Source organism: Miscanthus floridulus, chromosome 6 (genome assembly GCF_019320115.1).
Source record: "Miscanthus floridulus cultivar M001 chromosome 6, ASM1932011v1, whole genome shotgun sequence".
Taxonomy (NCBI): Eukaryota; Viridiplantae; Streptophyta; class Magnoliopsida; order Poales; family Poaceae; genus Miscanthus; species Miscanthus floridulus.
The window spans coordinates 50,369,051-50,382,478 of record NC_089585.1 but is presented as its reverse complement, the minus strand read 5'-3'; the positions used below and the strand labels follow the sequence as shown (position 1 = coordinate 50,382,478).

The 13,428-nt window shown below is 43.8% G+C and overlaps 1 protein-coding gene and 1 pseudogene across 1 annotated transcript; one reads left to right on the top strand and one right to left on the bottom strand.

Annotated features, from left to right (window-relative positions):
- The first annotated feature begins 4,449 nt into the window (after positions 1–4,449).
- LOC136458253 (GATA transcription factor 23-like) lies at positions 4,450–6,959 on the top strand. Its single transcript, XM_066458226.1, has 3 exons — positions 4,450–4,610; positions 4,778–4,876; positions 6,199–6,959. Exons 1-3 carry the CDS (start codon positions 4,587–4,589, stop codon positions 6,454–6,456), a joined length of 381 nt encoding a protein of 126 aa, XP_066314323.1. The 5' UTR covers positions 4,450–4,586; the 3' UTR covers positions 6,457–6,959.
- A 1,947-nt stretch (positions 6,960–8,906) lies between these two features.
- On the bottom strand, positions 8,907–12,182 carry LOC136458252 (uncharacterized; annotated as a pseudogene).
- Between the last annotated feature and the right edge of the window lie 1,246 nt (positions 12,183–13,428).

Here is a 13,428-nt window from a genome sequence, read left to right as displayed (position 1 = left end):
CCAAACAGAGTACTGCTGCTATATATATATATTTAGTATCTAGCTACAAATAAGTTATTTTTAAGCCACACTTCATTACGATAATTTTTATATACTAATTTACCGATTAATGTCAATACTATATTTACGATAGTTGGGTTACTATAACACATGTGGATATTTACCATAACGTTATATTACAGCCACTTAGTACAGAGCTTACTATCATTCTTGTAATTAACTATAGTAATTATCGTAACTCAAAGTGGCTACTAGAATAAGTTTATTTCTGTAGCCAGCTACAGGATAGTAGTTTATATATATATATAGAGTCAGCTATAAATAAGTATTCGTACCACACTCCATTTATGATATTTATATACTAATTTACGATAATGTCAATATATATTTTACGATAGTTGGGTACTATAACAACAGTAGATTTTTACCATAACGTTATAGTAAACCACTTAGTAAGGAGTTACTATAATCTCGTAAATTAACATAGTAATTATCGTAACTTCAAGTGGCTACAGAATGGCTATAAAATAACGTATTCTGTAGCTACTTTGAGTTACGATAATTACTATGTTAATATACGAGATTATAGTAACTCCTTACTAAGTGATTTACTATAACGTTATGGTAAATATTTTTATATGTCATAGTAACCCAACTATTGTAAATATGTATTGACATTATCATAAATTAGTATATAAAATTATCGTAAATGGACGTGGCTATAGAATAACTTATATATATATATATATATATATATATATATATATATATATATATATATATATATATATATATATATATATATATATATAGACACTGGGAGTTGACTAAAGAGTACATCATGCTGATCCGAAAGTGAAGAAGCCCGCCCTAGTGGACGGCGAGATTGGTACACGGGGGGGTCTCGTGTTTCTCATGGAAGATTGACAAATAGTTATCGGATGGACCAAAACCTTGAATTAGCGAGAATATTAAGATGTAGAATTTGGGAAGCAAGTTGGTGCTCCAAAACTCCTTTTTATATGTTTAATATAAGGCACCCTTTTTATTGTGTTTTATTATTCATCGTTCCATTCTCCTCCATTAGTTTACGGAACTGTTACAAGCAGGCTAAAGCAGTGTCCTACAAAATCATACTTAAAAGTTAATGAGAGCACCAAACCACCGTGACAGCATAAAAAACAGATCAGCATCTTTTTGTTTTAAAATGATATCACGACCGTCTAGGTAGATTATGAAAACTACTAGCCATTGATAGCGTAAGCCCCAAGCCTATGTGCTGACCAGTAAGCCGTGACGTCACGTTTCTCTCATTCTCGTCTCTTCTCTGTGGCTTTTACAGAATTACAAGGCATGGCTGTTGAGGGCAGCATTAGGCCCTCCACAGCGTGGGAGTGGAGCCAGCAAAAAATTCGGGTCCCACATGTACAACCAGGAGCGCTTCTCAATTGCTGCAACGTGGAGAGAGTTGGTGTCATTGCTCATGGGACCCACATTGTAAGAAAAAGTAGTCAAAAGCTGCAAGGATGGAGGCTTACGGAGCAGCTTTGGTGTGGGTATTAGGCCAATGAAATGGTTTTTTATTGATTTGGGCATCGGCGCAACTACTTGCTCCGCTCCTTGTTTTCTCGGCATCGCTTGCAATTGGAACCGCCTGCTGCAGTGGGGAGGAGCAGTGCTAAAATCATCTCTCTTCTTTTGGGCATCACTTAGGCATACATTGTAGAGGGCCTTAGCCTGGTCAAAAAGTTTGGCTCCATGTAGATGTAGACCGTGGTGCATTGGAGAAGCCTTGAGTGGACTACACCTTCTGTTTGCTCCTGCACTTTCTGGTCACTGTATCCACTGTGATAAGAAGCGTACCACTAGCAGCAACAAAAAGGAAAAGGCAAATGAAGGCTCTTCTTCTCCTTTTTGAACTAATGATTTTTTTTGTACGTGTTTGGCTGGTAGACTGCACAGTGAATTTCGGATGGTTTCGGATGATTCAATAGTGTTCTGTGAGAGAGAATAAGCTGAAACAAACCGTAACAAGCCGTAACATGACTAGCCGAACACCTTGTTTGTTGTTCCATCTGTAAACGCAAAGCTAGTTCCTCAAATTTAAGTTCTGTATTGTCCTATCATTGAAGTGAAACACGGCTTAAGCGGTGGCATCGAGTTTCAACCTCGTCTCGAGGTTTCATTGAAAGTGTGGATTTTCCAACAAATAAAATATAATAAAAATAGTTATATCGATAAATGTGGAGTTTTCCTTTCCGGTCTAAAGAATTTTAGAATTGACGTGGCTTTAGCGTTTCGGTTATACTTCCTGTAGGGCGTCTGGACGGCCGGACACTGTCTTCCTACGCCTGCGTAGCGGACCGGCCCAATTGGCAACCGGCCTCCCCTACTCCCCCATTTATGTGATGATAACTTTCCCCACTCTGCCGTTGCGGTGTTCACCACACTGTCCGCCCCCTCCGCCTTCCGTCACGGCGTCCACTCGTGACCATGCCAGGCGACACGAACCCAGGCCACCACAGATCCCCTCACATCCAAGATTCGTGCTCCAGCACCCACCCACCCTCTGCGTCATCGTCGCTGCCAGCGCCCTACGTCATCCACCAAAGCGACCTACCGCGGCCTGCTCCTGCCGCTGCTCCGCCCGCCCGCCCTGCTGCACCTACCGTTGCTCCTACTCCATCGTCTGCCCCACCCAACGACGTCGACAGGCACCACCAGCACACAAGGAGAAGCACCGGGCCGTGGCATGGAAGGCCATCCGACCTCGCCTCCTGCTATGGCTGTGGCACCCCAATTCAGACAGTGGAGGAGGGAGTATCGGGATATGATGCATGTTGCAAGTGTACATTTCAAATGTTTCCGATATTTTAGAGGCATGTTTCAAGTGTTTCACACGGATGTTACAAAAGTAGATTAGGATATTGCATATGTTGCAATGGTTGTACAGTATGTTGCAAGCGTCTGTCCCCTAACATTCATCTATTTTTTCAGACGTACTGTCGCAAGCGTGTTTATTTGAATGTTGCATATGTTTCAAACATATGTTGCAAGTGTTTTATCTGTATGCTGCATATGTTTGCAATGGTTTTCAATTGTTTTTATAAATGTTTCATATGCATGTTTCAAGTGTTTCATCTTTTTTTTTGTTGCAAGTGTTGCATCTAGATGTTTCAAAAATAGATTGGTTGTTGTACATGGGATGTGTGTGGGGAAGCGGGAAGGGGACGTGAGCGGTCCACGCGCGGGCGACGTCGGGCGGCGCAGGCCCCTACGTGGGCACGGGTGACACTGGCTTGATTGAGCGCCATTCGGATGGCGCAGGGCCACGCATGGATGCGCGAAATTCAGGGAGGAAACCAACTGCAGCTGCAGGCGTCTGCCCGGACGTCCAGGCGTTAGCAGTACGGTAGCTATGTACCTGAACTGTTAGCACCTTAGTTCTAAGGACCTTATCCCTAAGACATTTTATCTTTTCTTCATCTAACGAAACAGCAGCCACTAGCCTTACATTGAAAAATATCATCATTGAAAGAGATGATAAAAAAAGTCAGATACCCATAAAAATAAACTAGAATATTCCCCCACAATGCTTCTTAACATTGTGGCTGTTGGGCAAAGCCCACATGTTTGGTTTGTCCTTAAATCCTCTCATTTTTCTAGGATGGATTTTCTTCTTAGTTGAAAGGTTTGTGTTCAAAGAAGAAAGTTGCACTAACTTTAATTCTGAAAGTTGAATGGAGGCGGAATTGCTTATATATAGTTGGGTGGGGTGGGGGGGGGGGGGGGGGGGGGGGGGCGTTATTTTTGCTACAGAAAATTTTGAAATCAAACTGAACTTGACTTACTAATAGTGGCAAAACTTTTCAAGATTCAAGATTAAAAGTTCACTCTTTGTTTCGCTCAATGAATGCCTATGAAAGCGACATGTTTGTGACAGTAATACAGGGGATATATATAAATGAGATAAACTTAGTACAAACAGTGCTCCAATCAATTCTTGATGCTTAAGGTATGGAACAGCCCGAATGATGATGAGTCAGCTATTAACTGTTCCCTATCCTCTAAATTATAAGATGTTCTAATTTTTTTAGACACTCAACTTTCATGATGTACTTAGATATATCTAGATATATATAGTAAAAATATATTTAGAAAAAGTAAAAGATGTCTCATAATTAAAATGGAGGGAGTAGTTTTGACTTTTGAGGCCCCTTCCAGTCGTGCTTTCAAACCCAGCCAGACAAAAAAAAAAGGAAAACTACTACCGCTAGAAGCGAAATCTTTCCCAGGGCAGCCGCAAAGGCCACGTCACCTCCTCGGCTTATCTCCCACTCGCATACGTGATACATGCGTAGGCACAGCCTCCCTCTCCCATTCCGAGTTCCGACTCCGACCTCATTTCTCTCCCACACACAAACACATCCCCCTTCCCTTCCCCACAACTACTCTCTACTCTAAGAAGAAACAGACCAGACCACGCACGCCGCCCGAAAACCAAAATTCTCGAAGCAATCCTGTCGCCAACCCCGGCCACCGATCGGGGCTGTCGTCTGCTGCCGCCGGCGCCAGCGCCGACGCCGATGGGCTCCGCCGATCGCAGTAAGGTACATCCGTTGGCTCTAGTCTCTGCTCTCTCTCTCTCTCTCTCTCTCTGCTCTCTCTCTCTCTCTCTCTCTCTCTCTCTCTCTCTCTCTCCTTTGCCGCCAAGCGCCAAGCTCTGTGATCTCGGCCTGACCTCTCCTCTGCTTCCTGCAACCCGTCGTCGCTGCAGATCGATGGGATCGTGGTGCCGGAGAAAGGCGCCAGGAGCTGCGTCGAATGCCGCGCCACCACCACGCCCATGTGGCGCAGCGGCCCGACCGGGCCCAGGGTAAGCTCATGATCGCCCTCCCTCCTCTTGTTTGCCAGGCTCCATATAGTGTTCGTCCGGATAAGGCACCACCAGATTGGGGATTCCTGGTCGCTGGATTCGCTGCTGATCTTGATCAACCTAGCTTACATATGTACACGACTCCGATAGTCCTGCAAATACTACTCGTTTTTCCTGTTTGTATATAGGATAGGATATATGTGATCATCTGCTTATAACCTTCTTATACTACTGAAAATTTTGTGCTGTCAATCCTGCCCGCTTAGTAGAGATATATATACGAGCCTTCTCGTATGTGCTTATGAACTGCTTCTTTTTATGAATATGTTCTAATCAATAGGAAAGATACATGTTACTCTCAATAACTTGGCACAAGTATGGATGGGATTATGTTTGGCTAAAGCCTAAAAGCTGGATGCACGATGATCTGCTGATCTCTTGTAGTGAATGTGGAATTAAAATTCAGCCTTGTAAAACAGTACGATGCAATCGAGGCACCAAAGACCAAGTCAAATTGGTGCGCTATTAGCAGTGTGTTCTAATCAGAGACGGCTAGCTAAGGACGATCGAGCCACATTCCACCAAATCTAACCTGTGCGCCCAAGGTCTTCCAGTTTTTGAATTCCTTACGCAACAGGTTGACGGTACCATCATCGAGAGCTGACACACAGAGACAAACATGCATTTTTGAGGGTCTATTCAGCGAAGTTTCCTATTACTCTTACGGCCAAATGTTTGAAGTGGACTTGACAATTGAGAAACTACTTGCAATTGAGATAAATGAAACCTGCTCTATTAATTTTTTCATGGTAATATTGCTTTTATTTTCATGATATAGCAGTATTTTAGCAACTGAAAATAGGGATAACAAAAATGTTCGTCGCAATCTGTAGTTACAAGACGTTTGATATGATTTGGGACAGGGAATGGTGAGTTGGGTTTTGGTGATCTATTGCTAATACGACTTGTCTTGTTGATATTTCTCTCTATTCAATTGGACTGCGAACTTGGTGGTTAGGTGAGCTGTTGCTTCCAACAGTGCTAACCACCGAGCCAATGGTGTGCGGGGAGAAAGATACTTTATCCACTTTGATTCTCCTAGCTTGATAATTTTTCATTTCTTTCCTCCACTTTTTCAATGTGTTTCCGCTGACCTAAATTGCGCACAAAGACATGACTTATCACACTTTTTTTAGGATAATAAATAACCAAGAGAATTGTTTTGGATAAAAAAACTTGATGCTTAATTTCACTCTATGCCCTGAAAACAAATCGAATGCAGTCTCTTTTTTTTTCTTAACTCGTTTCAATTCTGTTGGCAGTCACTTTGCAACGCTTGCGGGATTCGGTACCGAAAGAAGAGGAGGCAAGAGCTTGGCCTAGACCACAAGCAGCAGCAACAACAGAATAATGCTGAGGCAAAGACTGAAGTAAAAGACAGCTCTAGCAACAGCAGTAGCAGCGGGAGCAGCAACTTGCAGGTGGTGCAGAAACGGAGGCTCCTAATGGGAGTGGAGGAGGCTGCTTTTCTGCTGATGACCCTATCTTCTTCGCCCACGTCCACATTGCTACATGGCTAGGAACCCTGCAACACCAAATCAACAATGTACACACACACACACACACACACACACACACACAAACCCTGCACACCCACTACCCAACGATTCCAGTCCAAATCATACAAAGTTTCTCACACCAGTATGAGATAGGGAGGGAGGGGGGCCTATCTCAGGATTGTGTGATCTTGTGATTGGCGTGGATTATTAGTGCCAACCTAATCACTCCACTGATCGTCTTGTTCTCCTCTGTTTTCGCCGTACCCGTAGATCTCGATGTCAGCCATATCTGCTATGTGATTTGTGGTAGGCTCCATGATCAGAGGTCTGTAGATCTCACTCCCCCCCACATCTTTTTCTCTGTCCTTTTCTCTATGTCTTTTTTATGTTCTCCCTCTTTTGGTTTTTGTATGTACTTTGATGTTGCCCCTTTGTAAGGGATGGGTGATCAAAAGGAGACGCCATCCCTCATTCTGGAATAAAGATCAAAATAATAAAGGATTTGAGCTGCTTTATTTCAGTTAGTTTCAGTAAGTTTGTGTTGCTGTGTCATGAGCAAGAAAATGCTGGCCGGGGCGGCATATTTAAAATCGTATATGGATGCTGGTCGGGTAAAGAAACAGAGACGAGTAAGGGGGTGTTTGGTTCCATGGACTAAATTTTAGGCTATGTCACATCGGATGTTTGGATGCTATTTAGGACAACTAAATATGAGTTAATTATAAAACTAATTACATAGATGGAGACTAATTTACGAGACGAATTTATTAAGCCTAATTAATCCATCATTAGCACATATTTACTGTAGCACCACGTTGTCAAATCATGAACTAATTAGACTTAAAAAATTCGTCTAGCAAATTAGCCATAATTTGTGCAATTAGTTATTTTTTTCGTCTATATTTAATACTTTATGCATGTGTCTAAATATCCGATGGGACAGGAACTAAAATTTTCTGTATGAACCAAACACCCCCTAAGTTCATTGACGCTGAGCAGGATGTGGATCAGCTGTAAATTACAGACTGAAGCTGCCAAAGTGTTTTTAGTACATCTAATGACGTGTCTTATTGCAGGTAAATACTAGATATTGAGAATGTGACGACGTGATTTATGTTTCGCAAGACCGAGGGGCAGAGACTGAGTACAACCCTCAGATAGCTGTTCTTAATGGCAGGCCCAAGGCAGCCAGCACGCCGTCAAATCGAAACAGCTTCGGAGTACGTGTGGTTCAGGTTCAGGTATGACTTGAGCGTCAGGACAGGGCTACCACTGTTTCGACAGAACATTGCTCATTCAGGCCTTGATTAGATTACCTTCGAATTCTAAGTTTTTTCAATCTCTGCATCACATCAATTTTTAGACACATGTATGGAGCATTAAATGTAATTATAAAAAATAATTAATTGTACAGTTTGGTTGTAAATCACGAGACAAATCTTTTGAGCATAGTTAGTCTATGATCGGATAAAGTTTGTCAAATACAAACAAAACGTGCTACAGTGTCCAGATTGCAAAATTCGATTCACCATCGCGGCCGTGGCATGCCTGCACAAACAGGTAGCGGAACCAAAGCAAGCACGCGTTCCTTGCGCGCCACCATTGGTGTACGGAGCTACGGACCATTGTTAGGTGTACTGGCCGGACGACGTTCCTCTGCCGAGGGGGACCGCCTATTTACCCCGTTCGTTGGTTGGTTTCAGTCAGGCTTATTCAATCAGTCAACAGTGTTTTTCTTTCATAATAAACCAGCACCTGCCAACTCAAGCCAGTCCAGAAACCAACCAGCGAACACGTCGATTGCTGCCCGCATTGATCGTCTCCGTTGTCCAGCGCTCTGCTCTGGAGAAGCTGCGGAATGCGGAGCGTGTGCTTTGTGCCCTCAGAGCAGGTGGTGAGCGAGCCGGCAGGCCAGGCCGGGAGACGAATTCGTGGAGCAAACCAAGATGAGACCAGTCTTTGCACTGGCGTGCCGATTGATGGGGCCTTCAGCCTTGCCACCATTGTCTGATCAAAGGTTGAGAAGTCTTAACTTATTTACCCCTTTCAACTAGTGTCGGCATCTTGTTGTAAACCACATCGTCTAGAATGGTGGTGTTATTAGTTAGTCTGTTCCGATAATTGATGGAGGACTAATGCATGATTTTGCAATTTGGCTAAGAAATCCAAACTTAGACGATAGGGGTAAATATGACTATTTCCTTCCAAAATCTGCCATTGAGTGCCTACAACTAGAACCGAAAGAAGACACGATAGGGGAGGTAGGTGGGCCAGGCGGTGGGGATGGTGGAGGGCGGTTTAGGGGCCCTGGTAGCGGTGGAGGCAACCAGGTCAAGTTGGAGTGGGGGAGCTCCGGCGAGGGGGAGGAGGCCTCTACGGGCGTGCTAGGGCTCGGCCGGAGCTCCGCGGCGGCGGGCGAGTTGTCGGGATGCGGGAGTCGGGGTGAAAGAGGATGAGGGGAAGAAGATGAACAATGTTGGGTTAGCTAGGGACGTTAGATCTTGATCCAACAGCTTAGATCCAGTCGCCTGAGAAAAGTTTAGAATTCTGGCACCTGTAATATAGTAATTCCCAATTCTTTCAGATGTCTGAGTTCTTGGCTACCAAACAGAAATTCAAATACCTTAGTTGAGTATCAAATACAAATACAAGATTACCAAAATCCAACATATATCCAATATCCGGCAATATATCCTACTGATATCCAAAAGAATATCCGACAAATATTGAAATGTTTTATTTTGCTAATCATCTAATCTAAGTTATATTTATTATGAATACTGAGGAAAGGAAAAATCTACATCGGTTCTAAGCGATCAGGCGTTGCTACACCATTGGTTGGTGTTGTTGAGATGATTGCAGCCTGGGTATTTTTACAGTGAGTATCGTCAAAACACCATCCTGCCTTGTGAGGCAGACTAAAGTTTTACTCCTACAGCTGCACAGTTTTGACACATGCTGCATGCATGTTGGTCTACTACCTTAGCCTTTTTTCCTATATATATTTATAGTGACGTATTATTTATATTTATTTTGTTTTGTCTGCTTATGCATTCAACATTCAAACGTTTATATCTTTTGTTCTTTTTCTTTCTTTTATATATTTGTTTTAGTTTTCTACATTTATTTCCCATGTATTTTGTGATAATAATAAAATATTTAATAATTATAGAGTTTGTTTTGACTTTTATTGTCTGAGTTAGATACGAATGTGGATTGACTCTTTTAAATGAATATCCATGTAATAAGATAGAATGCCATGTAAATCAAGTACTAAAAAGACTTTAGAACAGAGAAGATCTTCGATTTTTTCCACACCCAATAGCCTACCATATTGTCCTTATTAACTCGATCAGTCATTGTCTGAAAATCTATATCCTTGTTGATGCTGCTCAACAAGGAGAATCCGGTTGCAAGTATATTTGAAGTCTATATCACGGGATGAAAAACACTCAAGTTACTGGATCCAAACCGAATTGCCGGGTCCTCTTGAATATGGTGATTTCTTTCACACTAAATTCCAGTTGCGGCACTGGCAGTGGACAAGTGCAAGGGAAGCCATGTAATCGCCGGACCTACACAGAGAATTGGACTTAGCATACATAGATCAATACTTATTGAGCACAGCATATATATAGACAGAGAGAAAGAGGGAAGCATGCCAAACCTCGATCCATACGGCGACTTGCATGCTGCAACAATGTGAGATTCTGCCATATCTGCATCTTTCTGCTCAGCATCAAGTGTAGCTAGTAATTAATTTCACACTGATGATGATACAAAGAAAGGGGAGAGATTTGCCTATATTAAATTGGTATTCTCTCGGTTCCAAATTATATATAATTCATTTTGGGATTTGGCTTTGTTCTAAATTTCTCTAACTTTCACCACGTTTTTAGAAAAATATATTGATATTTATAAGTTCAAATAAATTCTCTATCAAAATATATTAAATGGAAAAATCTAAAGAAACAAACTTGATGTTCTAGTGCTGGTGAGCTTTGCTACAAATTTAGCCAAATTTATAGAAGTTTGACTTAAGACAAAACCAAAATGAACTACAATTTGCAAAGGAGGGGAGTAATCATGAATGGACATAAGATGTTATTAAATTGGATGCTAAAAAGTTTTGCTCTTTAGAATATTTGCTACATGAATGAAGTGTTCAGATGGATTATAAACGGAAGTATGCTTCCTAGTGATGTACCAACTGGAATATATATCTATTATGCAACCAGTGAAGAAAATCTAATCAAGATATATGAAGTCGCATATTTGTATAATGGTTTTTTGAACACGGAGAACTACAACATTGAAATACATGTAAAATGAAAGGACGGATGTACCTTAGGTACGAAACGTACAAATTTTAGAATGTTAACCAATTAACAGATAACAAAAAAGTTGACAAAAAAATCAAGGTCTCGTTAGAATGAAAGAATTTAGAATTCAATTCCTGAAACAATGTATAAAAGGCCACGCATTCCAAACAGAGCTTTAATGGTTATTCCATACCTGAGATTCATAGTATAGTCCAGCATATAATGAAGAATAAAGGAAGATCTCAGCATCAGAGCCACTCGAAAAGTTTGCAACTAACTAAAGCCCAAACAAAAAAAGGACCACGGGAAATATCAAGAAATATTCAGAAAGAAGTTGTAGAACACAAACTGCACATAGACATCAACTTTCGCTGAAATAACCTTTTCAGGATCTCCGCCATCTCTAAACAGCACATATGCTTCACGCATTACAGGTCTGGAGTCCAAACCAACCTGAAGAAAGTGAATGCTCGTCAAGTTAGAATTTGATGAGGAGACAATTGTACTTGAACAAGTACACCCCAAAGAATTTGCCTCCAAGAATCGCTTCCTTGCTTCTTCAATCCCATATAGCTGAGCTTCACATAGAAAGCACCATATGGACTCTTCGGTATCATTCGGATTAGCTGCAACGTCTATCCTGAACTGCTATGCACCTTCTTCAAACCTATGTTTGAATACATTCATGAAGTGTATACCCCGTTACAGAGTTCTCACTCCAACTTTTGGATCAATGCTCTTGGATGATGACCAGGATCATGGGTGTTAAGTGCTAGTGGGATAATTTTTACTCACCTGTCTAGGTAGTAGAGTGAGAGGCCCCTTTGCCAAAGATCTGTAACAAGGCGTTAGCTGCAGCAATGTCTAACGGGCAATGATGTAGTGTTCTATGCAACAATTTAACGCTGGCATAATGACATTCACAGGCACACCTCAAACAAAAGCAGCAGGTAAGAGCTCGTACATTGCTTCTGTCGTGGGTCCATGTCGATCGCCCTGTCAAATTCTGCCAATGAGCCAGCTACATCTCCCTGCCGGAAAAGCTGCATACCTCGCCGGACGGCGAGGGACGCAGCGGCCGCACCGCCAGCTCCGCCGGAGATCAAGTCCCAAATGCCGGCCGCCATTGGAAGGAGGAGCCGGCGAGGCACCGCTGGCGTGGCCGCCCGCCGGTGGGGCCCAATGAGGGCGGCTGCACCCTCCGGCGCCGGCGGGAAAACGGAAGGAGGTCGTCGCAGGGTGGAGGGGGGTCGTCAGAAAAGCGGGCGCCATTTTGAAGGGGAACGAGCGAGACTTGGTGGTGGAAAGAAGAGCGTATACTGTTTTCGAGCGATTGGAAACGTGAGGTGAGTATTACTCCAGCAAAATACTCCTGAGATTTGGGACAATTGCCGAGCCGGGGAGGGCGGGCGAGGCCCGGAGCACCGGCGAGGCCCGGAGCACCGGCGAGCTGAAGCCTCGTCAAGCTGCCGCAGCCGCGACTGCGTTGTTCCGCGGGGCAGAGGCAGAGCACTGACGGCCGGGCTCAAGCCGCACGAAGCGGCCGCCGTCACCGCTTGCTGCCGAGGCGCCTCGCTCTGGCACGCTAAGGTGGAGGCGGCGCGCAGGCCCAGGGGCGAGGGCGTGGCGCGGCTGCAGGCGCCGGTCGGTCGCGGAAAGCGATTGCTCCCGAAGCGCCTCGTCGCGCGAAGGAGGCCTGTGTCCGCGGTAGGAGTCAACCACGACACCGATGAAATGAAACGAGGACCGAGATCTCCTGCGCGTCTGCTGATGAGCTAACAGTCCTGGATGCCTCGGGGCGCAGGGGCCTGCCTCAAGAGCGGGCTGCCGCCTCCGAGCACGAGCGCGCGCCGCAGGAAGGCGCTGCCTGCGGGCTGCGGCGGTGAGGATTGCAACGGCGCCAGCTGACTCGTCGCCCGTAGGTAAGTGAGGCGTGAAACAAAACAAGCCAGATGTCTCTTCGTCACTTCATGTGTCTAAACTCCAAACGTGTCTTCATTCATTTTATTTCCGTTTTTATTTCGTCCATCCAAATATACTCTAGAGAGTAATCCTGAAACTCTATATAAATTCTACTTTGTTTTCTAATTTTACTTCGTCCATCCGAATATACTCTATGGGAGTAGTCCTCAAACTCTATATAAATTCTACTCCCTTAGTGCTAAGTTGCAAATCATTCTATCTTTTATAGATGTGATGGCCTGCCAAGTCTGTCCCGACCCATTATGGAGGAAGGCGAACCAAGTCCTGCTGGTCGAGCTCCCCGGGGTAGAGTCCTTTATACAGGGCTGAACCTACCCTCATCACATATGAGGTGGAGTTAGAATCAAAGAGAAAAGACAGAAACGATTTCTTATTTGAGAAATGAAGTCTTTCCCGCATCAAAGAAGTAGACACCACTGATTTCAGCATTTGTTGAGATCGATTTTTCGTTTTCATCAATGGGCTTCCAAGGCCCATACCTGGAATCATCGTTGCCGGTCAGAGGTCGCTGCAACATCGCTGCTGCTCAACCTTTCAGGGCTGGCGGTTGGACCGACTCTACCCACGGTCAAACCGCTAGTGGGCGGCTGCGCCAGTAGCAAGGCCTAATGACCATTTTCTTTGCAGAGGGTTATATATAGTGGGTTGGCCGGCTCTTGGAGCCCTCTTGGCTATTTGTTGAACCTCC